At 52.8% G+C, this 27,239-nt stretch overlaps 1 protein-coding gene across 1 annotated transcript; it reads left to right on the forward strand.

The window, feature by feature from the left end:
* The first annotated feature begins 18,383 nt into the window (after positions 1-18,383).
* SLC18A3 (solute carrier family 18 member A3) lies at positions 18,384-20,587 on the forward strand. Its single transcript, XM_058542649.1, has one exon. The coding sequence runs from the start codon at positions 18,616-18,618 to the stop codon at positions 20,203-20,205; it is 1,590 nt and encodes a 529-aa protein (XP_058398632.1). The 5' UTR covers positions 18,384-18,615; the 3' UTR covers positions 20,206-20,587.
* The last annotated feature ends 6,652 nt before the right edge of the window (positions 20,588-27,239 follow it).

Genomic DNA, 27,239 nt, shown 5'->3' on the forward strand with positions numbered 1-27,239 from the left:
AAGGTGATAGAACATTCCCACCTTTTGCTGAAACAGTTGCCCAACAGTCCTCGGAGGGGTGTAACTGAGGCTACAGGAAAACCCACCGGGTGCCCCCACCCCACCCCATTGCCAAGCAAGCCCATCAGCACCACAGTCCAGGGCTACAGGGATCTCTCTGAATGCCAGCTGTCCCTGCAGATAACGCCGGGATGCTGCAGAGTGCTGCACCCAGCTGGGCATCAGGGAGGAGTGAGACCCTCAGACTACGCTCGGTCTCTGGGGGCCTGCTATTCCATTTCAGGGGGAACGAAGCATCAGAGTACAGTCTAGCCTGGAGAGGGGACACAGCTCAGGTCTTTGCAGGCCCTAAAACACCTACTATGTGCCAGGGGTTTTACAGACATTACCTCACTGAATCTTCAGGAAACGGAAAATCAATAACTCGCCCAAGATCACACCAGCAAGTGGCAGATCCTGAATTCAAACCCAGGTCTTCCAGTTCTGAGGATTTCAGATTTCTTGGTTCTTCTTAGAAAGAAGTCAGTTCATAATCCTCAAGTGACCCAGACAAAGTAGGACATTTTGACGCTGCCATTTTAGCTCCAGTGCCTTTTTAACCAAATTGCCTGTTGGGAGGGGGGGAATGAGGGGGAGGGAGAAATTTGTTAAACACAACACACAATACAATAGGTAAAATAGCATAAATAATAATTTTAATTGACTAAAGAAATGGATAGATTAATAATAGCAACAACAACCCCTAGAGAAAAATCACAGAGGTAGAAGTTATATTGGTGAAATTTGATATGGATCTTTAAAGCCTAATGGATACATAAAATCTTCATTGGGAAATCTACAAGGAAAAGAATTTATCCCAGTGAAGATACTTTTAGTGAAATAAAAAAATGAGCAGCCAGATGGATGTACAATTGACACATCAGAGGGAGAGCATGTCATTCTCAAGATTGACCAGACGGTGGCAGCAAAGACCAGTAATGGATGCATCCTGGCCAGTGGTTGTGGTCTTCAGACCAGCAGGCTGTTCAGGGAAGGTACAAGATAATTTCAGACAACGGCAAAGCCCCGCTGGGAATGTGTTAGAAGTACAAATCCCAAACCCACTGAATTGGAAACTGCTGGTGGTGGGGCCCAGTACTCTGTATTTTGACAAGCCCTCCAGGTGACTCAGATGCCCACTCAGGAAACACTGCCACCAAGCTCAGGTCAGTTTTCTCCAAAATTAGTAGTTAGTACTGTAGGAGTTGATTACGTGTTTCTTTATTTTGCTGAACAGTTTCTGCCTAGCCACTAAACTGCTTATTTTTGAAAGAAAGAAAACACAGCTGACTCTATGTCAGACTAGGGGTTTAAACCTTGTCTCCAGCTCTGAAACAGGGATGGGCAGGTCAGAGCCCCGTGTCTACAAGAACAGCTCCCAGGCTGGCCACCCTCATCCCCATTGTCCTCCTGGCCTGGGCACTGCAGCTGCCGCGTCTCCAGCCTAACCCCTCTCTCCTGCCTCCATGCTTCTCACACTCACTACTCACTTTTTGCCATTTGTCTTGGGTCTCCTTTTGGAAAGGAACCCCGTGATCAGCCGCAGGGAACAGGATCTGCCTTCCTGAGTCCTGGCCCCTCCCCAGCCCTGGTGCTGGAGGTCAGACGTCATACATCATGGAAGTCTCTCTTTCCAAAGTTCCCCAACTGGCAAATGAGAGGGAAAATCCAGACCTGGTCCTCGTGGCCCACCGGCCCTGCCCTGGTTCCTCCTGTGAAAGCCTGGGCCGAGCCCACAGTCACATCCCATGAGGGGTCCCTCCTGCAATGACTGGGGGGAGGTGACTCGATGAGGACGATATTGCCCACAGAGGCTTGAGACAAGGTCTGGGTGCAGCCCCTGAAAGAGCACGGGCTCCAGAAGAAGACAGACCCATTCCGGTCTCAGCCCCACCACTTTCCGTAGGGCTTGCACAAATCACCAAGCCTCACGAAGCCTCAATGTCTACATCTGTAAAGTGGAGCTAAAACCACATTTCTTACAGGTTCACTAAACTATCAAGCACGTCAACGTCTAGCATGGTGCACATAGCACCTAGTACTGTAGCTCTCGGCACATGGAGATAGTCTTCCCTTCCCTCAGAAAGTGGTGAGCCTCCTGTGCCTGGCAGGATGTAAGCAGAGATCGTTACCCATTTTTTCAGAGACATTGTGGAGCAGAGATTACAAGTTCAAATGCCTTCAGGATGCAGGAAACTAACAGAAAGTAGTGCAGTAGCTGGATGGGGCCTGTGAGAAGCTGGTGACCGCATGCCTGGTCTAAAGAGAAGCTGCTACTCAGCTCGGTGAGCTGCTGCCAGGTGGAAAAGAGGCCCTGAGTCATCAGACTTCCTTGTCTTTCAAGAGAAATTGGAAATATAGATGTTTATGTGAGGCCCAGGCTATGGCCTGCCACCTGAGGACCATAGCAGAGGGGATCCATGCCCCAGGTCACTCACAGCTGTGACAAGCTGACACCGTGACCCTTGGAGGCCTTCCTGGGAGGCCACAAGAGGAGAGAAGAGCCTGGCCCCTGGTCAGCAGACCTGGCTTTGCATCTTGGCTCTGGTGCTCACTAACCATGAGATCTTGCACACCACAATGGCCAACATGGGCCTCTTCTTCTCCATCTGTAAATTGGGGCTACTAATAACACCTCCTTTGCCAGGATTTAGTGGAGGTTAAGTGAAACCGCATGTGTGAAAGGGCTTTGAGACTTGAATGAGAGCTGTTCCTGTTAATCAGTGATGGCAAAGCCCATCTCATATAGACCACTAGGGTCGCCCCATTACAGCCCACAAAATGAGGTTTAACTTGTGGGAGACTGCACACCCAGGGACCCGTGGGCATCCTACCAGAGGAGTGACAGGGCTACTGTAGGATCTGGGGGGGAGGGCAGAGTGTAGGGACAAATTTAGATGAAGCAGTGTTTGACACAGTTAAGACAGAGCAAGGCTGTACGTAAAAGGGTCTGCACTGACAGGTGGACCTGGGGTCCCATTTCCTTAGAAAATACAAAGGTAAGATCGTGTGGGATGCTGTGTCTGAAAACCCCTTACCTGGCGCTCTGCCCCCGGGTTGGAGATGGGGACCAGTTCTCTGAGTCACAGTGAACTCCTAGCTCAGGTCCTCCTGTGATGACTGAGATTCCGTTCTCACTCATGATTACAAACATCCAGGTTTCTGGCCGTCTATGATTTTAGAGAACAGATTCTCAGCAGCACCATGTCCTTGGTGTTCTTACAGACATGGCGTCATAACACCGGTAGGTGCCGCTCCAGCGCCGCACAGCTTAGAGCCTGTTTTTGGAACCGGAAAGTGGCCCCACAGCCCTGGCTCTGCCTCTTACTAGCTCTGCGATCTTTGCTCATCACTTAACCTCTCAGAATATTAAAAAAAAAATGACCTCTCAGAATATATATATGAAAAAAATACTCAGTTTGGAACGAGTACAGACCCACAATCCTTAATCAGCAATTTCAAAATCTAAGAAGCACTAAAAGCCAAAAGATTTTTTGTAACTCATGTGGCTGCAAAACCTCTCTTGACCTAGCTCACTTGGTGGCAAAATCTGCCTAAACCAACAGGAGTCTTTTTATGGTCTCTATGGATCCTGCAAGGTATGAATATTCATACATTTCTCTGCAGAAAATATTGATGTATTTGATTATGGGGTGCTCCCCCAGACCTTGCTGGGAAGTTATAAAAGATACAGTATATGTATTATCTTATTTTCCTAAAATATAAGAGATTTTCAATTCCAAAAACCATAAGGCCCCTGGGTTTCAGACAAGGATTTGTGGATCTTCGGTAGCTGGTGGTTGGAGGTTAAACGTGGTGCGAGGTGAAAAGGTGCTCCGTGTGGAGCACATGGCGAGTGCTCAGCAATGCCATTAGGATTGGGGCTGCGTGCTCTTAACGCCCTTCTTCCCCCCCCCAGGCTCTCTCCCCAGGTCTCACCTCCTTCCTCAGGGCTCCTGGGCACTCTGCCCTCTCCCTGACCCCCGATGCCTCCTCTGGCATCACTAGTTCTGCAGGTGTCTTCACAGGGATAGCCCCCCTTTCCAGGACAGACTTGTTACCAGATGTGGCCTCCCCTCCACCGGGATGCCCCCAGATCCCAACCTTCATCTCACCTCGAGCCCTCAGCCTGGCCTTCCAAATTCAGGAGCAAAGCCAAACGGACTCTGCGTGGCAGCTTTCTCCTTCCCACCCCAGATCTCCACACCCCACTTCTGATGCTGAAGGACCATTTAGAAGGGAGGGCCCACATGGGACTCAATGGGTCACCCATCCTTCTGTCATTCAGTGGCAGGAGCCACTTGTCAAGGTCCCTGGAACCTGATGCCTGGGTTACTCAGACGCTGGGAGGCCTGGAGGCTTCTTGGCAGCACCTGGTGGTCTCCTGGGATTTCCAGGCCTCCTGAATGAGCCGTTCAGAGACTCTCTGTGCCTCCTTCACTTCTCTTGTGGCTGCTGGAGGACATGGCCTTGCAAAGTGAGTGAAGCTGGGATGATCATCTCCCTTCCAGAAAGCCTGGGGCTGGCTGCTGTGGGTGGTGGTCTCCATGCATGAGGTGTGGTCTCCAATTTTCACCAAGACAGGCCCACTCACACTTCACACCCACAGCTTTCAGGTCTGCTGGGGCCTGGCCCAGCCCAACTCCCTTCTAAGGGGCTGTGACTGGCTCCCTGCTGACCTGGCTTTGCAGCCTCTGCAGTCTTGAGCAGAGTGGGAAGAGCTCATAAATCAAGGGGTGAGAGCCACAGACCCCAGGAAAGAGGGCGCAGATCCCCCAGGCAGAGGGGCTGCGGGGACAATCTCGGTGACAGCTTTATTATTCACCCTGGGCAGTGACGGCTTTATTGAGACCCTGGGCGAGCTGAAGCGAGGTCTGGGAGGCCAGTGACTTTGGGGTCAGAGGTCAGTCTCCACGGCTGAGGTCATGGCTCAGGTCACTAGGTTGTGTCCTGGCACATTCACAGGCCTGGCAGTGGATGATGCATTACCCTTCTCCCCTCCTGTTTCCCTTCTCAAAGTCGCCGTCGTCAGCTCAGCTCACCTGTTCCTTCACCACCTGGTCCTGCGGATGACTCCTCCATATTACCCACAGCCCTCAAACACCCTCTCCACCTCTGGGCTTCTCTGAGTCCTGGCTTTCTCCAGGGACATGTCTCTTTCCCACCCTCCCTCTGGGGTAATTCAACAGCCCCTCAAGGGCCTTGGAGTGCCAGCCCCTGCCACCTCCAGGACACCCTCCCTAGAAGCCCTCAAGACCCCCATCGGAGGGATCATGTATTCATCTTTGCTGCATGTCATGCATTGTCGCCCAAACTGCAGATGAGACAGAGCACGGCCCAGAGGTCTCCCCTGCATTAACAGGTTGCTGGGAGGAGGGGGCGTGGTGGGTGAGATTCTCCCTCCCCTCCCAGCCTTCTCCCAAGAGCAGCACAGGGGCCAGACACCAGGAGGTACCACCATACTCCCCGTCCTTTCTCGGCAGCATCCTCAGCCCCTGTCTCCACTCCAGCCCGGCAGCCAGTACTGGGCCCTGGGGTGGCTGGCTCCTCCCCTCTTTCCAGCTGGCTTCAACTCTGCACCTCCACCTTGTCCCTCTTTCCATGTGCCTTCCTGGAGCATCCATTCCAGGGAAGGAGGACAGACAGTAAATATAATCTATAAACTGTGCATATGGGGACACACACACTGGAAAACAGTAAAGCAGCCATGAGGGCTAAGAAGTGTTGGGGTGCAATTTTTTTTTTTTTTTTGTGAGGAAGATCAGCCCTAAGCTAACATCCATGCTAATCCTTCTCTTTTTTTGTTGAGGAAGACCGGCCCTGAGCTAACATCTATTGCCAATCCTCCTCCTTTTTTTCTCCCCCAAAGCCCCAGTAGATAGTTGTATGTCATAGTTGCACATCCTTCTAGTTGCTGTATGTGGGACGCGGCCTCAGCATGGCTGGAGAAGCCGTGCGTCAATGTGCGCCCGGGGTCCGAACCCGGGCCGCCAGTAGTGGAGCGTGCGCATTTAACCGCTAAACCACGGGGCCGGCCTGGGGTGCAATTTTAAGCAAGGTGGTCTGGGAAGGCTTCATTAACAAGTGCAGATGGGAGGGAGATGAGGGAATGAGACACGCAGATGGATTACTTTCCAGGCAGAGGGGAGAGCACGTGCAAAGGACCCAAGGTGGGTGGAGTAGGCATGCTGAGGACCTGCGGAGCGGGGTGAGGGTGGGGTCTAGACCAGAGTGTCTGGAGGCCACTGGGAGGGCATGACCCTGACGTCTAATCCTCAAAGGGCAGTAAATAAACAAGGTGGCATGGTTCCCTATTAGCTTGTTAGTTTTTTAAGATAATAACCCTGGGCGCTGTCAGGGTGGAAAGAAGCACCTTCACAGTTAGTGGGAATGGAATCCGGCATCACACTTTTAGAAAGCCTATTAAGAGATGTAAAAATGGTCCTACCATTTGGACCAGTCATTCCACATTTGGGACTATATCCACAAGAAAAATCTCAAACATGGGAATCCTTATATTGTCCCATTCAATTAGCCATGGAAAGCCAATTGGCTCCCCAGGGCCCTGGCACACTGCCCCTCCAGTCCCAGAGCTCTGCCCTCCAGTACCCCACCCCACCCTAGACCCCCCTCCTCCCACCTGGAGCACCTGCCTCAGGACATGACCTCACTCTTCTCTTCCCCTCACAGCATCGGTCAGGGCACACCTATCCTCCCACCCCACCTGCTGCCCCTCTGGCCTGGGACAGTCCAGCCATGCTCTACCCCTTCCCAGGAAAGAGTCCTCTTATTTTCTCTTTCGAAAACACCCAGGACTCATCCTGGGCCCAGTGTCTCTCGCCATCCCTCTTAGTGGGATTTGAACTTGGGCCTATCAGACAGGGATGGGGAGGACAGCTTGGGCCAGCCTCTCACTCCCACCACAAGCAGAGGCTCCTATCTGGTGGTCCTCCATGTGAGGTACAGCCTGGGCCCTTCTAAGCCCCCTGGGAGTGCTCAGTGGGTCCGACCTCTTACTAGGGATGGCTGAGACAGCTAGCTCAGGGCAAATCTTGGCCCTGCTGTCCTCCCTCCTTCCTGTCACTAGAAGAAGGACAGAGGCTTTCTGAGCCCATCAACTGTGCAGACAACACACTCCACAAGGGAGGCTGGAATTTGCTTAATATCTGGGGTCAGATGAGAAGAACGTTCCAGGTCATGCAATCTGCTACCAGATGGCATCTGAGAAGCTCAAGTGAGGAAATGGCACCTGTCCACCTGTCACTTGTTTATTTACAAACCCCAAGACGGTGCACTCTGTGCCAGCCTGGCCGGGCATGGAGCCCGTGGATGGCCAAGCAGCCTGCTGGGGCCTCACAGACCGGGGAGACAAGCACATTCCTTATGAAGGGTGCGTGCATGTGTCATCAAGAATTCGTGTGAAACTAGCTTTAAATGAAGTTTAATTAACAGCATCTTAATTACCTGGGAAAACAATGTTCTTATTAGTCTTCTTGATACTCAAAGCTGATCATGTTTTCAGCTGAGTCAGAGTGCCCTGCTGATCTTCCCCATAGCCACCACCCCCAGCTGCCCAGTCCCCACGCCCCTGCACAGAGAGGGAGGCCACATCTGCATTCACACACTCAGACAACCCTGGGTCAGCCCTCAGTCTCAACTTGACTCGTGTGGCCAGTATAGCAGGAGTTAGGGTCAGTTGGGGGTGTCCTGGGCCACGTGCTTCTGCCCCAAGGGGCCACTTCTTTCCATCAAGATATAGGCTTTTTCTCTAGAACCTCCCACGACATCACCAGGAGTTTGGGGGCCAGAATCCCCAACTTGCCGGCCCAGACTTTCTCTCTTGAGGGGACCTGCTCTCAGGGCCTCATCCTGCCACATGCCCACAGTGTCGGCCCCTGAGCTTCTTCAGACGTATTTACCATCTCTGTACCTCAGCAAGAACGGGTCAGAACTCCACTCACTGTCCTCCCAGCAAATGCCTCCAAAATGAGCCACTTTTTATTAGTTCATTCCACATGTGCCAGCACCCCCAGGTGCTGGGGACACAGAGGTGACAGACCTGAGAGGGTCACAGCCCAGGTAGAAGAAGCACTGGCTGTCCTCGGTACATAATCAGCGGCAGGGTTAGGGGTGTACCTGTCCTGCAGTTTGCTGTCCCCGTTTGCCCACCAGCCCTCCCCGACACCCCTGCTCTGCCTGGTCCCAACCTGGCCCCTGAGCACAGCCCCCAGATGAGGAGAGGACCTGCTATCCTTCACTTCAGCACAAGCCGGCCGCCCCCTTACCCCTTGAGGGGCAAGAGCAGCGCCCTGGGCAGAGCCACCCACAGCTGCAGCTCGCCCCTGGAGGAGAGGGTGAATGCTCCAGCTCTTTCTTTCCTGATGGCCACTTCCCAAGGGTGTGTAGAGAGCTGAGAGTCACCTCTGCAGGGGGATCACCATGGCTTCCCATCCTACTGAGTCACTCAGCCCCTCGAGCCCCGATCAATCATCAGAGTCACATTTGTGGGTTCAGAGCATGGGCCCTGGGGCCACTTGTCTGGGTTCAAACCCTGGCTCTGTTGCTTCCTAGCTGTGCAACCTGGAGTGAGCTATTTCATCTCTCTGTATCTGAGTTTTATCAGATACAAATGGGAGAGAATAATAATATCAACATGATGAGGTTGTTGTGAGGAGCAAGTGAACCAGTGCCAAGCTTCTCAGGCTGCAGGTTACCAACCGTTTGTTGGTTATAAAACCAAGTTAGTGGGTTGTGACCAGGTTTTAACATAAATATTGTGGAAACAAGAGTGTGCCTCACTTCGGAGGGGTTGGTACACACATTGTGCGTGTGTGTGGCACAAACCGTTCCCAGACGGTGTTCTGCCTGTAAGGCCCCATTGTGGGCTTGGGAGATGTTAAGTGGATTCAATACAGACCAAGGTGGAAAGAAGCCACGCAGGAATCCCTCCTGGAGTCCCTCCTGGAGGTGCCAGGGTAGAGGGATGTCCCCACGGGCCAGCACGCTCCCTGTGGTGAGTAACCCATTCTGTGGGGAAAGAGAACAGGACAACAGTGGGACTGGACATGGCAGGACCCAGATGTCCTGGGCAGGCAGCCATGCATGTGTGGCAGGCAGTGCTAGGAAAAGCAGCATGAGGAGGAGCTGGGGTCACACACCAAGGGCCTTGAAAGCTACGGTTAGCTTGTGAACCTGACCCTAGGCAATGGGAATTTAAAGCAGGAGGATGACCGATTTAACAACTATCTATTGAGTGCCTTCTACGGGGAAGATTTATGTTTTAAGAAGTTGCTTGTAAGAGAAGTTTGAGAAGGCAGGAGCTGGTGGCAGCAAGGAAGGCAGGGGGATCTGCCAGGAGGCTACTGCAACAGTCCCAGCATGAGATAATAAGGGCAGAGATCAGAATGTCTGAAGAAGGAGGAAACAGGTACAGCCTCTGTACTTGGGGCTGGATGGTCCCCAACACCTGGAAGAGGATGGAGGCTGTGCTCCTGCACACCCTAAAGGGTTTTGAAGGCCACAAAGGAATCCTATAGGCCCCCAAAGCCCGGAGGCCACACAGCCAAATGGATAAACCCGTGGGCATGAGTCAGGCAGCTGCATGACCTTGGCGCATTACTCAACCCCCTGCACTGCCAATTTATAAAATGGGGCCCAGAAGAGGACTTAGCTCACAGGGGTGTTATGAGATTGAAAGCTAATAATGGTAAAAGCCTTCCACCATGTCTGGCACAGGGCCAGGGGTCACACTAGGACTACTTGCCGACCTCTCTCTTACATCAGGGACACGTCTGGAGAAGGTGCTAGCAGGCAGCCTAGAAACGGACCAACTTCCAGCCACTCAGACACAAGTCAGGGAAACTGGGCTGACTCTGTATTGCCACTGCCCTCTCCAGGCCCCTGTTGACAAGTTAGACAGTCCACAATGACTTGGAGGCTCAGGGTATTGAGCGCAGTATTCAGGCCCTGCAGGGCTGCCCTCTCACCAGATGGGGCCTCCTACTTACATCTCCACCATGGGCACCTGGGGCCCCTCTGAGAGGGAATCTGTCTTCGGAGACTTCAAGATAGATGATCTTGAACCCGTGGTCACGTTACCTGAGCAAGGAGGGTTTCCCCGATTCTGAGTGAAGATGGTTACTATGTTGCCATTCAGAACAGTTCACTCCAAAACAAGCCTCTCCCTTGGATTTTCACTGAGCCCTTCTATGTGCAGAGAGTGTGCTGGGTGCTGGGGATATACTGATTTAAGAAGCATGCTGCAGCCCAACGGATCACACACCTGGAGGGGGCAAATTTCTGGGGTGGTCCTCTGCCCTCCCTCTGTTCTGGCCTCCAAGACCTCCTTGCCCCAAACCTACACTTTTCAAATCTGAAAATGGAAGTGACTCTGACTATTCAGTGCTTGATTTTCATATTAAGGCAAGCCTCCAAAACCAGGAGCGATGGCCAGCAGCCTTCATCTATCTTCATTTTCCCAACAGAGCCAACCCTGACTGTAAAATGCAGCTTCCCTTAAATATCCTTTTGCCTACCCGATTAGTCAACCAGGGGAGCTTTTCGGCGAGGTTGCAGTGCCAGTGTGCCTTAGAGCAAATCTGTTTCCTGGCTCTCCCCAGGGTGTATCTGGGGTATTTTTCAGGAGCATTTCAGCTTTCCTCTAAGTGTCCCTCTGTCCATTCCTAGGCTCAACAGAATTTTGGCACAATGAGGAAGCCCTATTCTTTTCAAAAGTGACAGACAAGCTTACTTTTCCATTGCAGAGTCGTCTGTTGGGGGTGCTGGGTACCAGGTGCTGAGCGCAGCCCGGCCACCTCAGACCCTCCGTGCAAGGACACACATCCTGGTAGAGGAAACAGACATGTGAACATGTCCCCATAATACAGTGTGACAAGTACAGTGATAGATGCATGGTCTTGGCACAAAGGAAGGAGAGATCAGTTTTACTTGGGAGGTGGGACAAAGAGGCTTGATTTGATCATAACAGATGAGTAGAAGTCATCTAGGTAGACAGGAGGGGGTATAATTAACAACAGCATCAACTTACTTCACAAGGAATCTCATTCCATCAATACCAAACCCTGTGAGGCACTGTCAATGCACCCATTTTATGTAAGTAAGGTTTGTAAGTAAGGTTTGGAGAGGTTAATAACTTGAGCAACATTAGAGAGTTAGAAACTTGCAGAGGAGGGACAACTCTGTACGTTTTTAAAATGACAGAACTTAGATCCAGGGCATTTAAGTAAATTTGCTCAAGGTTAGACAGGTAGAAGGTGATGGAATCAGGAATCAAATCCAGGCATCATATGGAGACCATAGAGGTAAATGGATTATAGAGGCTCTTTTACATCGAGCTAAAGAATTTGGACTCTCTCTCATGGATGATGAAGAGGCTCTGAGGGGTTTCAATTGGTGTGGCAACTTCACATCCATTCTAATTTATCCTGCCCAATAAATATAAACCACAGATTCTAGTAGTGAAGAAGTAACAACAGTTTTCAGTCACAATGGGCATGTCCAGGGCAAAAATGTTTTATTTAATTATGTTATTCTATTTAATGATGATATTCTATTTAATGAGAATTCTTACAACTCATGAAGAAAAAGAAACAATCTAATTTAAAAAATGGGGAAAGAAAGTAACAGGTAATTTACAAAAAAGAAAATACAAATGGCCAATAAACATGTGAAAAGGTATTCAGCTAATTAATTATATAATTAAGACAATAATGAATATTATTTTTCTCCCATTAGATTGACAAAGAGGAAAAAGACAGAAAAGAGCAAGTGTTGGCAAGGATGTTGGGAATTGTGTCCTCTCACACGTTGCTTTGTGGGTGTATACATTTATGCAGCCACTTTGGAGGGCAATTTGGAAATTTCTTTTTTTTCTCTTTATTTTTTTTATGGAGGTAACATTGGTTTTTAACATTACATAAATTTCAGGTGTATAGCATTATATTTCCACTTCTGTATAGCCTACATCGTGTTCACCACCAAAAGTCTAGGTGCCACCTGTCACCATACACACGTGCCCCTTTACCCTTTTCGCCCTCCCCCCAACCCCCTTCCCCTCTGGTGAATTTAAAATGCACACAGATTGCTGGCACCAAACAAGTTGTTGCTGTATCTGCTGGGGAAGCACTTCCACAGAAGCACAAGGAGATTCATTGCAACATTGTCACACCTAAAAATTAGAAACAACCCAAATCTCCATTATAGGGAAATCGCTCCAAACACTGAGGTATGTTCATAACAAAAAATGCTGTGCAGCAGCTAAGAAAATAGAGCTATTTCTATACAGACTAAAGTGGATATATTGTTGAGCAGAAAAGGAGCGAACTGCAGAATGATACATATATAACAACGTTTATGTTAAATGTTTGATACATTTATGTTACATAAATATGATACATTTATGTTAAAATATACTTATTTAAACATAAAGGCTGCTTATGTTACATTTTATATGGATTCATAGATAAATATGGAAAGAGTTTAGAAAGGGCTTGGAAAATACAAATAAAAACAGTAACAGTGGCAGTATTCAAGAGATAGCGGAGGGGACAAGGATTGGGGACCAAGAAGGAACATTTATAATGCTCTAGTTTCTATGAGCATCTCTATGAGTGAGTTCTATTTATATATCACTTATGTGATTAATTTTCATTTTAATAAATGTAGAGATGGATTTAAAAACTACTGACACATCAGTTCGTATGCAAAGTGTTATGGCCAGGGCTCTGCAGAATGCATAACAAGCAAGATCTTGTTATTAGACACACAGATGCAGATCTTACCTTCAAGGAGCTCTCAGGTTGGTGGCGGGGGAGGTAAGGGGAACAAGACCAACACCATATAGGATAAATTCCTGAAGAGGAGTAGAAAATGTAATGGGATTCAAGACGGGGTGACAGGAAGGTTGTTCACAATATTTTAGGAATCAGGGAAGCATTTATGGCAACCAAGGAGAGGCAAGGCTGGGCATGGGCTGAGAAAACTTCAGGTTCAAAGATGCAGAGGTGGGAGCTCCTGGGGCCTGTTAGGGAAGACGGGGAGGACAGGAAAGGTGCCGCGGGCAGGGCGCAGCGGGAGGGTGGGGGGGACCCACACTGTGGAAAGCTACCATGCTGGGAGATAAACTGGACTGTAGTTCCAACCAGCAGGGGACCCTTCGAGGTCTGTGAGCACCTGGGAATTGGCCTGAAACTTTACAGAGAAAAGAAGTTTGGTATCCGTGCAGCAGTGGATTGGCCAGGGGGCAAGGAGGCAAGGGACAAGTTGGGAGGTGACTGACTGCCCCAGTAAGGGGGAAGATTTGGGGTCTGAGCTGGGGGCAGGGGTAGTCTCAAAGGAGGAGGGAGATGAACCTGAGAGACTCATTGGATTGGGATGGGAAGTGAGTGGAGGGAGCAGAAACCAAGGAGATTTCAAGGCCCTTCTTCCACCCAATGATTCATAGGAAGTGTAGGGAGTCAGAAGGAAAGCAGGTAGGGGCAGCCCCTCCTCCAGGAGCTGCAGAGAGGAGCTGTAGGCCCCTTCTGCTCCCATTGGAGTTCCGTTATGCTGTGCACAGGGCAGGTCTGGCCTCTGAGGACAGGCTGGCCAAGGGCAGGCAGGCAGGCAGGCACGTAGTCCTTCTGGCTCACAGCCACCAGACTCACAGGCTTCCGGGAAAGGCTGACAGGGGCCGCTCTGTTCCTTTGAATCTGAGAATATGTGGCTGGGGAAGCCTAAATTAATTAAGTGATGCTGAGGCTCTGAGGCCCTCCTGAGGAAGCACACAGGGAGGGGGTAGCGAGGGCAGGGTACACTGCACCGCCTCCCCCAGTATTGGAATCCAAAGTGGCTCACGAGCTTCACTGGAACTAAGCCTGCACTTAAGTGCTCCCAGAGAGACAAAGAAATAATAAATCAGGAGCAGGTGCCCCGCCCACACGCTGCCACCACCACCATCAACCTGCTTCTCCACAGAAACACGGCCATTTCACTTCTCTGGGACCAGATGTCTCGGTGAGGCAACACACGGCAAGGCCCTGGAATTGACTCAGCCCATGACCTTCTCAGATAAGAGGCCAGGATGGGCTGATGACTTCCTCCAAAGCAGCACCCCCTCCCAACTCCCTCAAATCCCTGCCCCCAACACACACACACATAAACACTAGACACAGGCACAGGTGCAGGATGGCTATCTTTCCACCTCCTCCCCAAGTTCCCATATACCAGGAGTCCCCAAGTGCCCAACAAGCCGCACTATAGCATTAGCCGAGCACGGGAAGGACTTTGTTCTAGCAGACTGAGGCCACAACTGTATTCAGTGGATAAAGTGAGAGGAAGGATCATCAGCCAGAAATCACCAAGCTGTCTCTACAGATACAAAACCATAATAATTAAGCTCCTCCTAAGTGTTAGGCATTGAGCTAGATACTTTCAAGTAAGTTGTCTCATAATGTTCACTCATCCTGGAGCAGGATGGCATCATGGCTGAGAGCTGCACGCTGGAGCTAGAAAGCTTGTATTCGAATTCTGTCTCCACCACTTGTGAGCTCTCTGACTGTGGATAAATTACTATATCTCAGTGTCCTTGTCTATAAAAGGGTAATATGAAGGTTGGTAAGAGGAGTAAATGAGTTACTCTTTGTGAAATGATTAGAATGGTGTGTGGCACATTATAAGCATGTTGATGTGTCTAACAAATAAATTTCTTCCTTTATTTATTCGACTTACATTGAGTACCAGACATGTACTCTGTAGCAACAGTTCTTATATCCGGTTGAGGAAAAAACGCTTCCATTTTCTCCGAAAGGATTGGATGGGAAGTCTGCTTTTGCCTGTAATTTATGCCCAGATAGAGGAGTCTCCGGAAAGGAATTTACCAAGAGTTCTGCTGAAGAGGAAGCCACAGGTGCAGGAATATGGAGGGGCGGGGCCCTTGTGGGAGGCTGATTGGCAAGTGGCAGAACCGGCGCCAGCACGCTGGACAGCTCCCCGTGGGCCCAGGCAGGAAAGGCTGTTGTTTCCATCTCCTGCCAAGGCTCAGGTCCTAGCCTTTTGCTGAGGAAAATGGTTCTCACCTCCCTGCAATTCCTGCACCCTAGTCATTGTGGCTGCTGATGGACGGGCAGGCCCCGGGGTGGGGCGGGGGGCGTTCTGAGCTGGAAATTGGAAGGTGAGCAAGTTCAGTGTCCCTATGGCCTCCTTAGGGAGCCAGCCCAGGACCTTCCTCCTCCCATGGATCTTCATCTGCCTCTCTCCCTTACACTGCCAGGGTGTGGCCACCTTGCAGATGGAGCAGCAGAAGCATAATGCATAATGAGGCACAAGGAATAGGGAGGCAGTGTGAGGACCACAAGACAGGTCTCACAGCCTGCATTTAAATCCAGGCTCTACTGCCTGGGATCTCGGGCAAGTGACCCATCTTCTCCAGTCCCAGCTTCCTCATCAGTAAGACAGGGGGATAGCACCTACACTGCACCAGGATTGAGTGAAGATTAAATTAAACAGCACACACAACATCCCTGGCACAGTGAAGTGCTTAATAAAGAGTCTGTTTCCTGCCATAGGGGAATGAACGGAAGATTGGAGAGTTAGGCATGAGCCCAGAGATAACTTGCCTTCATGCTCAGGAACAGGCATGAATTTTGTGGGTCAGAGGGCTGCGGGAAGGGGTCTGCACCTTAAAGGCCCTGGGAAAGTTTCTCTTCTCTAAAATCCCACTGTTCTTCAGCCACCAGACACAAAACTTCTGCTTTAAATCCTCCCCCCCCCTTTTTTGAAAGACAGGGAAAACAATATATTCATAAATAAAAATTGCTCAGCAGGCTGGAAGACTGTCCCTTTAAAAGCCTTAGAATGGGAAAGTCAGAAGAGACCAGAGGTCTCAAACTCAAATGACTGGAGAGCCAGGCAGGTGACATAAATGTGGGAAGCCAGCTGGAAAGAGACTTTGATGAGCTGGACAGTATGTGTGTACTGATTAAAGGCCTTCAAATAAAATTTAAAATAATTCTCTCACCCCGATAAAGCCCTCCCACAGGACCCATTTCTCCCAAGGGCTGAAATGAGCGGGTTCTCCCCTAACCCCTTACTTAACAGAGACCAAGACTGGAGCCCAGAGAGGGCTAGGACTCGCCCAAGACCCGCAGAGCCGGGCCTGTCCCATACTGGGGCTCTCTCCCTCCTTCAGACAGAGGGCAGTTTGGTCCTGCAGAGCAGGTTGTGGCAGCTCCTTAAGTGGAAGAGTTTCTCCTCCTTCTCTAAGTGCCTGGGTGGGGGAGAGATTGGGCAATAGGTGGCAAGACCTCTGCCTCTCATCCGGATGCCCTGGTCTCCATCACCTCATCCCACAGCCATTCAGGGACAGAAGCCAAGTTTCCGATGTCCTCTGGGCCCCTCCAACAACCAGGACAGAGCCTGGAATCACAATGCCCGCCTAACCAGAGGGACTAGTCAGGAAGCCAGGGTGCCCCGTACCTTTTATCTGTTCTTCACAAGACCCACAGCTGTGAAATGAAGATAGGATAGCACCTTTTACAGATGATGATAACCATAGCAAGCACTTACATGGCTCTTACTACATGCCAGGCTCTCTAAGCAGTAGGTACCATTACCTCATTTGAAAGATAAAGAAACTGAGGGATAGAGATGCCAAGTAATTCCCCGCAGGCACTCTAACTAGTAAGTGGCAGAGCTGGGAGCCTCTCAGTCGTCTGTCTCTAAAGCCCAAGTTCCTTGCACTGCATCACGGTGCCCCTTTGGGGGGCAGCACAGTAGGGGAAGAAGCTGGATCTAATGCTGGTTTGCTTTTGAGGCCAGAAGGATGGGAAGAATCCTTTCTGACTCTGGAATAGAGAGACAAACTGTAATCTCAACAACACAAGTCTCCCAACCTCCGCTGCCTCAGAGGCTCTCTTCGGCAAGCCCGCGGCCTGGAACACGGACTCGATGTGCGATCCAGGGCCAACGCTCTTTGGGGGACGCATTAGGCTCAGCGTACAGCCAGGGCGTTTGTCTGCCGAGAGCGGGGGCGGCCCTCTAAGAAGGTGAGCCTCCCTTGAGACTCTGATGAAAGCAAAGCTCATCTTGACCGGCGAGGGGCACGGCGCCCACGCGGGGTTTCTTATAGCTTCAAGAGAAGACCCCTGCCACATCACTCCCTGAGTCCACCCGGGACTTGAAGGCAGCTCTGGAGATTGGGAGTGGGGGTAGGAGAGAAGGGGGCGGGGCCTCGAGCAGCGGAGGGAGGGCTTGGTCTAGGGCGAAAAGGGCCTGGGAGGAGTTAGAGTTGGCTGGTGCGGGGGGGGGGGGGGAGGGGGTGCGGTTCGTGGTGAGGAGGAGGGATGAGAGAAGAGGCGGAGCTGGGGGACCCGGATAGTTGAAACGGAAAGGGGGGGTACTGGCTGGGAGACCGCGGCGAGGCAGTGCGGGAGGATGGGAGGGGCAGGGCTGATATTCGGGGCCCTGGTAGGTGGGGGCGAGGCGAGTTCTCCTCTCCTCCCCAGATGCTCATAGTCAGGAATTCTCTGCCATGACATTCTCCCGAAGGGCCGGTCGGTCGGAACCGGTCCACCAGTCTCTGCGCCTCCCCCTCCCTTACCTGGGGTGGAAGGGGCCAGGGGGCGGGGCCAGGGAAAGGGTTGGGGGGTCCATACCCGAAGCCCCTCCGCTCGCCACCCCACTTTCCAGCTTCGAGAACGGATGGATCCAGCCACGGCTCACCTCGGGGGCTCCATGCCTGCTATGCGCTGAGATCCAGGCTGAGACAGAGATCTGGAGTCCCCGGCGCCCCCCTCTCCCGCAGGGTTGGGGCGAAGAGGCCGCCGAGCGCCCCTTTCCGAGGGGAGAAGAGCCGGCTCAGACCCCGTGGGTCCTGGAACTGGGGAGGCAGAGAACCTGCTGCTCGCACGGTACACCCATTTTCAAGGGTTTGGCCAGGACTCTTTCCGCACCAAGACCCCTTCCTGGGGCTTCCAGCCCTGGCTCATCTGGGGAGGGTACCCCCTCCCGGCCGCTCCCCGCCCCCGGCCCCCGCCCCGCCGACGTCGTATTAGCATGAGCGACGCAAGTGGCCCGGGCACCACTCGGGGGCCGAGACTCGCCGCGTCACAGCCCGGAGTGTAAAGGAAAAAAGAGTAGGCGGCGGAGGAGGAGGCAAGAGCCAACGCGAGGGGAGGGGAGAGCGGCGGCGGGGCCAGCGAGCGGGCGGGCGGGCGGTAGCTGCATGCCCCTCGGCCCGCGCCGGCGGCCTCTCAGCGCTGCGGGGGGCGACTCCGGGCGCGCCTGAGGCGCAGCGCGCTCGGTATCCAGCCCCGGCCCCTCGGCGCGCCCCCCTTCCCTGACCGCCCCTGAGCCCAGCGGCGGCGGGTCCGGGGCTCGGCTCCGAGCAGCTGCGGCGCCCCGCCGGTCAGGGTCCTTACCTTTCCCCAGGCGCAGGGCCATGAGCCCTGCAGCCACCTGAGGCGCTGGGGGCGTTGCGCGGCGCGGACCGCGCCCCCGAAGTTCTGCGCTCTCGTCTCTGCACTGCAGGACGCCCGCGCCCGGCGGAGGCGTCCTCGGAAGAGCGGCGGGGTAGGGGCCATGGAACCCGCGGCGCCGGCAGGTCGGGCCCGGACGGCAGCCACCAAGCTGTCGGAGGCGGTGGGCGCGGCGCTGCAAGAGCCCCGGCGGCAGCGGCGCCTGGTGCTGGTCGTCGTGTGTGTGGCACTGTTACTGGACAACATGCTGTATATGGTCATCGTGCCCATCGTGCCCTATTATGTCGCCCACATGCACAAGGGCCCTACTCCGACGACCGAAGTGCGGATGCCCATCCTGCCGCCGCCCACTCCCGCCAATACTAGTGCCGACAACGTCAACACCTCAGAGTCCCCGACGGCCGCGTGGCCGACCCGGTCTGCCCTGAAGCCCCACCACCCCACGGAGAGCGAGGACGTGAAGATAGGGGTACTGTTTGCCTCCAAGGCCATCCTGCAGCTGCTGGTAAACCCCCTGAGTGGGCCCTTCATCGACCGCATGGGCTACGACGTGCCGCTGCTCATCGGTCTGGGCGTCATGTTCGCCTCCACCGTGATGTTTGCCTTCGCGGAGGACTACGCCACGCTCTTCGCCGCGCGCAGCCTGCAGGGCCTGGGCTCGGCCTTCGCCGACACGTCCGGCATTGCCATGATCGCGGACAAGTATCCTGAGGAGCCCGAGCGCAGTCGCGCGCTGGGCGTGGCGCTGGCCTTCATCAGCTTCGGAAGCCTAGTGGCGCCACCCTTCGGGGGCTTCCTCCACCAGTTCGCAGGCAAGCAAGGGCCCTTTCTGGTCCTCGCCGCCGTTTCGCTGTTCGACGCCCTGTTGCTGCTGGCCGTAGCCAAGCCCTTCTCGGCCGCGGCGCGGGCGCGGGCCAACCTGCCGGTGGGCACGCCCATCCACCGCCTCATGCTGGACCCCTACATCGCCGTGGTGGCTGGTGCGCTCACCACCTGCAACATTCCCCTCGCCTTCCTGGAGCCCACCATCGCCACGTGGATGAAGCGTACGATGGCGGCGTCCGAGTGGGAGGTGGGCATGGCCTGGCTGCCGGCCTTCGTGCCGTACGTGCTAGGCGTCTACCTCACCGTGCGACTGGCGGCGCGCTACCCACAGCTGCAGTGGCTTTACGGCGCGTTCGGGCTAGCAGTGATCGGTGCCAGCTCGTGCGTAGTGCCCGCCTGCCGGTCCTTTGCACCACTAGCGGTCTCGCTCTGCGGCCTCTGCTTCGGCATTGCGCTGGTGGACACGGCGCTGCTGCCCACGCTCGCCTTTCTCGTGGATGTGCGCCACGTCTCGGTCTACGGCAGCGTCTATGCCATCGCCGACATCTCGTATTCCGTGGCCTACGCGCTCGGGCCCATAGTGGCGGGCCACATTGTACACTCGCTTGGCTTTACGCAGCTTAGCCTTGGTATGGGCCTGGCCAACCTGCTCTACGCTCCGGTCCTGCTGCTGCTGCGCAACGTGGGCCTCCTGACGCGCTCCCGCTCCGAGCGCGATGTGCTACTGGATGAGCCACCGCAGGGTCTGTACGATGCCATGCGCCTGCGTGAGCGCCCTGTGTCCAACCCAGACGGCGAGCCTTGCAGCCCACCTGGCCCCTTTGACGAGTGCGGGGACGACTACAACGACTACTACACCCGCAGCTAGCAGCCCCGCTCCTCTTCCAGGGCACCCGCCCACTCCCCACCCCCCGGTCAAGTTGGCTGCTCTGTGAGCGCACTGGCCAGCGTAGGCTCAGGGCCCGCCCCTTTCAGCGAATACCCCAGCCCCTCCCTTGTCTTGACTTCCTCTGCCCGAATTCCCTCTCCATGACCCTTTTTGTGTCCCTCTCCCTCTCGTGCAATGGGGCGTGGAGCACAGAAGCAACGCAAAGCGATGGGCTCCTGACAGAGATGAAGAGGCCGGTGGGCCGCCACCTCGGGGCTCCTCTGTGTAGAGTCATGCGTCTGTCTACCCTTCCTTCCTACCTCCCAGTGCCAACTTGGCCGGCCGCACCGCGGTGCCTCTGGCCGGAATCAATAAACCATATCTGTCCGAGACCCAGTTTCTTTACTGTCGGGGGTGGGCAGCCGGGCACAGGGCCAGGGCAGGGGAGGGTGAGCTGGGTCTAGCCCCAAGCCAGGTCTTGGCCTGGCGGGCACGCTGAAAGCCTGTGGCTCTTTTGCTACCTGGAAGAGGAGATACGAAAGAAGCAAGTCCAACAAGGGCTCTCACCCACGGACGCCCTGGTGTACACGCCCCCTCAGCCAGCGACAGCCCTGCCTCCCAGGCCCAGCGCAGCGCCCCAGGGCGCCGCCCGGGGGAGCCTGGGGACCCACTCTCTCCGGGTGTACTGGGCCCCGCCCCTTGAGGACACGCCCTGAGTCGCCGCAGATCTCTGAGGCGCCGGGCTGGGCTTCCCTTCGAGCCCGGCATCCTGCCCCGTCCAGGCCCCAAAAAGGAGTAGAGGCTGAGCTGTTCCGGGCAGCGGAAGGAAAACCGGCCCCATCTTTCAGGGCCCGATCTCTGAAAACGCGCGTGTGTGATGTGTGTGTGTTCGTTAGAGAGCTAGGCTCTATCTTATGAGGAGTAGGGGAACAGTTGTGGGTGTGTCTGCTGTGTCTCGGGCCGTGCGGGTCTGAGTCCCGACTGGAGAGGGTGCGAGTGTGGGAGCTGGTGCCAACTCCCCACCCCCCACCCGGTCCTGAGTGAAAGCAGCCACCCAGGGCTGTCAGAAGTCTCCCCACCTTGAGTGTGGGTGCCCAGAGCCCCAGGCCCGCGTTTGTGCTCCGCTCCCAGTCCTGGAGCCTGCAGCCCAGTGAAGGGCCGAGTCCTCCGATTGCAGCGTGAAGAGACCACGGTGTTGGGGTATGCCTGTGCATTAGACAACGCCTGTGGGGGCCTGCACTGCTGGTGTGTGCACGTCTGCTCTCGGGCTGCGTGTCGAGTGTGTGTGTGTTTGTCTAGGCGGGGGTCTGTCTTTGTGGGTCTTTGTGTGTGTGTTCCTGTGTAGGGTGGGGGGAGTTCTTTGTCTGGTAGGAGTGTCTGCCTCTGGCTGTGCGTCTCTAAGCATCCTCAGGTCTGTATCTCCTCTCCCCGCCTAGTGCCAGCAGGGATGGGGTGGGAGTAGAAAAGGAGGGAGAACCTGCTGTGATCAACAAACAGGGTTTATTATCATCATCATCATCATCATCATCATCATCAATTTTGAAAGAAGTTGTAGTAGGCTTTGAGCCTGGCCTAGACGGTGGGGAGGGCACAGATTTCCCCAGACCCAACCCTCCCAGGGTCCTGTGGAGGCATCCTCTGCCAGGATAATAGGGCTGGGGGAGTGCCAGGACTGGGGAAGGCTGGGCTGGGGCCAATGGGCACGGGCGGGGCAATGTCCTGCACCCCTTTCTCGGGCCTGGGTTCTGCTGCCCTTGCACGAGTTCATCCGGGAAGCCGTCCGAGCAGGCGCTGGGGACCGGGAGGTGGGATCCCGGAAGGCGGCGGGTGGTGGGGGGCGGAGAGACAGAGGACGGAGACGGAGAGAGACAGGGGTGGAGCTGGGAGAGGGAGGAAAAAGGAGAGAGGGGAGGGAGGAGGAACAGAAGGAAGGAGAGGACAGGCGTGGCCGGCTCGCCCTCAGCCATTCGCGAGTCGGCGGGGACCCGGCGACGTCGTAGGCTCCACCGCGGACAGAGGTGGCAGCCCCCACCCTTGCACTGCTGACGCGTCCCGCAATCCCTTCCCGCTCACACTCTGGCCGGCAGTCCTGCTTGGTGCGGTGCAGCGGCGGCAGAGGCAGCAGAGCCAGAGGAGAGCAGGTGAGAAGGGCTGGGCTGCTGGAGCGCAGCGCGGGGAGCGGAGGGCAGGGAGCGGAGGGCGGCGGAGGGAGGCTCCGTCCAGGCACCGCGCCGGGGCCGAGAGGCCCCAGGACCCGCGGAGTCCTCCGAGTCCTGAACGGCAGCGGCCGTCGGGGGACCACCAGGATACCGCTGGATTCCGTGGCTCTGGTGCTTCCCCACCCAGAGTAGGGGCAGGGGGACCGGGAGCTGGACCAGAGAAGTTAGAGGGAAAGGACTTGGAGAGGCTTGACCGACAGGGCTCCGCGTGCGTGTCCACACTTCTCCTGGACTCCCATCTGCTCAGTACCAAGGTCTGCACTTTCTCTGCCCAGTGGGAGGGTCCGCAGGTCTCAACCCGACCCCTTTGAAATGCCGGCGAGCGGAGGCGGGAAGTGGGGAGCAGGCGTGGGAGGCAAGTATGAGCCGGGTCGCAGGGAGTCCCCGGAGCGCGCAGACAGCCTGTGGCGCCGGGGCTGAGCTCGTGTCGGGCCTCCAGGGCACAGCAGAGACCCTTCAGGCAGCTTTCGGAAGCCAGGCCGGAGGGAGCATGGATTGGAGGGCACGAAACGGACAGACTGACAGAAAGATACATACACTACACCCTTTAGGCGCCAGCCCAACGGCTAAGGAGGAAGAACAGCTGGCGGGCGGTGACCAGGCCCTTCTCTTTGGCCCCCTTGAAACTGTTCGGCTTCGATCTCTTGCGCCACTCCAAGATGTGAGGTCTCCGAGGCTTAGCTAGTATCTTCCCGCTATGACGCTGGCCTGAGGCCAGAGCAAGAGGAGGCATCGGCTGTCCGTCTCTAGGGCCTTTACCAACCTGACCTTGCTCTTGTGGCCCCCTCAAAACTCTGCTGCGCTGGTGTGGACCCTCACCTGGACGCTGCCTCTCCCGCTTTGCTGTGGGTAGGGGTAGCCCCTACGTTCCACGTCGCTGGGGGATCTGGGGACCACCTAGACCAGAGCCCTCTGGCATGGTGCCCACAAAGACTCTACATTTTCTGCCCAGCGCTGCCAGGCAGCCCCATGCTCCTCCACCCCTGAGCCGGGTCATCTGTCTTTCTGAATGCTCTGTCCTTGGGTCAACTGTGCCTGCGCCGAGCCCCTACCTAGGCTGTCTCTGCCTGGGGTTGGGGGTGGGATGGGGGTAGTGGAATGGGCTGAGTGTCCGCTTTAGGCTCTTGGGAGAGAATAGAGGATGGGCGAGTGGAAAGCATGGGTGTGTACCTCTGCAGGCTTACATTAGCAGGATGTCTGAGGGTAGAGATTGGGCCCCAATAGCCTTGAAAACTGGTCTTTGCCCCTGTTGGCCTGGCTCATTTCTACTGCACCTTCAAAATTAATCCACCTCTCTCTAGGCTGAGTCAGGTGGCCCTTAGGGGCCTGGGCTGCCAGGCTTCCCTGTACCATCTCTCTCAGCATTCTCATGCCTGCAGGCTACGCTGGGAGCCTGCAGACCAGAGACTGCCTAACTCACAGCCCATCCAGCAGGGTCCTCCCTGCCTTGACCAAATCAGCCCAAAGTGCCTCCTGGAGCCCAGAACCTTAGAGGACCTTGTATTCATTCATGCGTTCATGCATGCATTCCTTTTACTCAGCTACCCAGCACTGAGCCTCCTCCATGCCAGGCACTGGGCTAGGTCCCAGAGATGAGGCCCTGAACACAGCAGGTATGGTCTTGCTCTGGAGAAGCTCACAGTCTAGTGGGAAAGAGAGATTTTTTTTTGGTATAAAATATTTTTATTCCTCTTTTTTTAAATAAAAATGTATATATTTGAGATATATAACGTGATGTTTTTATATACATATACATAGTGAGATGATACTACAGTCAAGCTAATTAACATATCCATCTCCTTACAGAGTTACTTTTGTGTGTGTGGGTGTGTGTGTGGTGAGAGCACCTGAAATCTAATATGAAGTTTTTTTTAAAAAAAGCTAATCTATGGTTTCAGACGTCAGGATGGTGGTTACCTTTGGGAATGAGGGAAGGGATAGTGATAAAATGGCATGAGGGACATTTCATTTCTTGACTTGGGTGATGGTAACATGCTCTCTTCACTTTGTGGTGGTTCATTGAGCTGTCACTAATGATTTGTGCACTTTTATACTTTGGCAAATATTGTCAAAAGATCCAAAACAACAACAGAAATAAAAATTAAATAAAAGTGTTAGAAATAAAATTGAGAAAAATCTTCCAGAAAACTGATGAGAAATAGAAATGGGAAACAGATGAGAATAGATAAGAAAATAAGAATAACAATCCAGAAAGTTCAATCTGTCAGGATTTCCTGAAGAGAGAATAAAGGGAAAGAGGGATGTATTTTTTAAATAATATTAAGAGAAGAAAGTTTCCCAAAAGTTAAGGAAAAAATTTAAGAATTCTTACCTGGCATTAAGAACAATAAATGAAAATAAACCTACTCCAGGTCACATTGTTGTAAAACTTCAGAAAACGAATAATGAAGAGAAAATTGTAAAGGACTTCATTCTTCCCTCCTTCAAAGGGAAAGAAAATGATTTATGTACAAGATTTGAGAAGCAAAATAGTATTGTGCTTTTCGATAGCAATCTATTAAGTCATACCTCACTTGGAAATGTTCATTCAGTCAAAATTATGAAGTGGGGAATAAAATAAATATCTTTTTAGACACACAAAATCCCATATCCTCTTTCTCTGGAAACTATAGAAAGATGTGCAGCTTGTCCCAAATGAGGGCATATAGCAGTGAGGAAGAAAACTCTGACCGCCAGACACAGAACACGGGAGCTCCAACCGGGGATAAAATAGGGAAGAACCAGAATGACAACTTCTCAGAACTGGAGAACACTCAGTCTAGACTGGGGCAGAAAGACAGAGGGACTCCAGAGGGATGTCTCCAAGGAAAGATGGGGAGCACGGGGTTAATGTATTTGGATTTGCATAAAATATTTTATAATTTTGATGGAAAATTTGGTAAAAATAAGTGATGACAGAGAAATACAGCTATGTGAATGTTGAATATTGATTTAAACAACTGGAGGGAAGAGAGCTATCTTTATCTTCTCTAATAGGAAGTTAATTTTACATCTTTTTATGCTTTTATGACGTTAATTAGTGTGCTTTTACTTCCACTCAAAGAACTCCCTTTAGCATTTCTTGTAAGGCAGGTCTGGTGGTGATGAACTCCCTCAGTTTTTGTTTGTTCAGGAAAGTCTGTATCCCTTCTTTCGGGGTATAGAATTCTCGGTTGACAGTTATTTTCTTTCAGTAGTTTGAATATGTCATCCCACTCTCTCCTAGACTGAAAAGTTTCTGTTGAGAAATTCACCGATAGTCTTATGCGGATTCCATTGTATGTAACTTCTCTCTGTTCTCTTGCTGCTCTTACAATTCTTTCTTCATCTTTGACTTTTGAAAATTTAATTATAATGTGTCTTAGTGTAGCGCTATTTGGATTCAACCTATTTGGAATCCTTTGGGTCTCATGGATCTGGATGTCCGTTTCTCTCGTTAGGTTCAGGAAGTTTTCAGCCATTATTGTTTTGAATATACTTGCTGTCCATTTCTCTTTCTCTTTTCCTTCTGGAATTCCCATAATGCAAATATTGTTTCTTTTCATTGTGTCCCATAATTCCCAAAGAATCTTTTCTTCATTCTTTTTTATTCTTTTTTCTTTTTGCTCCTCTGACTTGTTAATTTCCAATGTCCTATCCTCCAAGTCACTGATTCTTTCTTCTGCATGATTGAGTCTACTTTTGAAACTCTCTATTGAATTCTTCAGTTCAGTTATTGTGTTTTATTTTTTAATTTTTTTGGTGAGGAAGATTAGCCCTGAGCTAACATCTGTAGCCAATCCTCCTCTTTTTGCTGAAGAAGATTGGCCCTGGGCTAACATCTGTGGCCATCTTCCTCTACTTTATATGTGGGATGCCTGCCACAGCATGGCTTGGTAAATGGTACGTAGGTCTGCACCCAGGATCTGAATCAGCAAACCCTGGGCCACTGAAGCGGAGCACATGAACTTAACCACTACACCACCAGGTTGGCCCCCAGTTACTGTATTTTTTAACTCTAGGATTTCTGTTTGGTTTCTTTCTTTTTTTTTTTTTTGTGAGGAAGATCAGCCCTGAGCTAACATCCATGCCAATCCTCCTCTTTTTGCTGAGGAAGACTGGCCCTGAGCTAACAACTGTGCCAATCTTCTGCCACTTTATGTGGGACACCACCACAGCATGGCCTGAGAAGCAGTGTGTCGGTGTGCACCCGGGGTCCAAACCCAGGCCACCAGCAGCGGAGGGCACGCACTTAACTGCTACACCACGGGGCCGGCCCCTGGTTTCTTTTTTGATGGTTACTATTTCCTTGTCGAACTTCTTGTTTTGTTCATGTATTGCTTTCCTAATTTTGTTTAGTTGTCTGTCTGTGTTTTCTTGTAGTTCACTAAACCTCATTAAGAGGATTATTCTGAATTCTTTGTCTGACAGTTCATAGATCTCCATTTGTTTAGAGTCAGTTATTGGAACTGTATTAGTTTCCTTTGGTGGTGTCAAATTTACCTGATTTTTTTGTGGTCCTTGATTCCTTACATTGGTATTTCCACATTTGAGTAATTGGGCTCCTCCTCCAGACTTTACAGGTTTGCTTTGGCAGAAACAGTTCTTCACCAGTCAGCTCAGTTTGGGTTTCTGGGTGTGTGTGCTGGTAATGTCCTTCGGAAGGTGGGGCCTGCTATTATGGTCTATTTTGGGGGTGAGGCAACTGTTTGAGCTCTGAGGATGGGGATGGGGTGGTGTGCCACTGGCTGAGAACATTTGAATAGGACTGCTGTCTTGGTTCCCTACCCAAGTGAGGCTGTAGGGTGGGTTCTGCAGTTGCCTGGGGTCTCTAGT

Source organism: Diceros bicornis, chromosome 6 (assembly GCF_020826845.1).
Source record: "Diceros bicornis minor isolate mBicDic1 chromosome 6, mDicBic1.mat.cur, whole genome shotgun sequence".
Classification (NCBI taxonomy): Eukaryota; Metazoa; Chordata; class Mammalia; order Perissodactyla; family Rhinocerotidae; genus Diceros; species Diceros bicornis.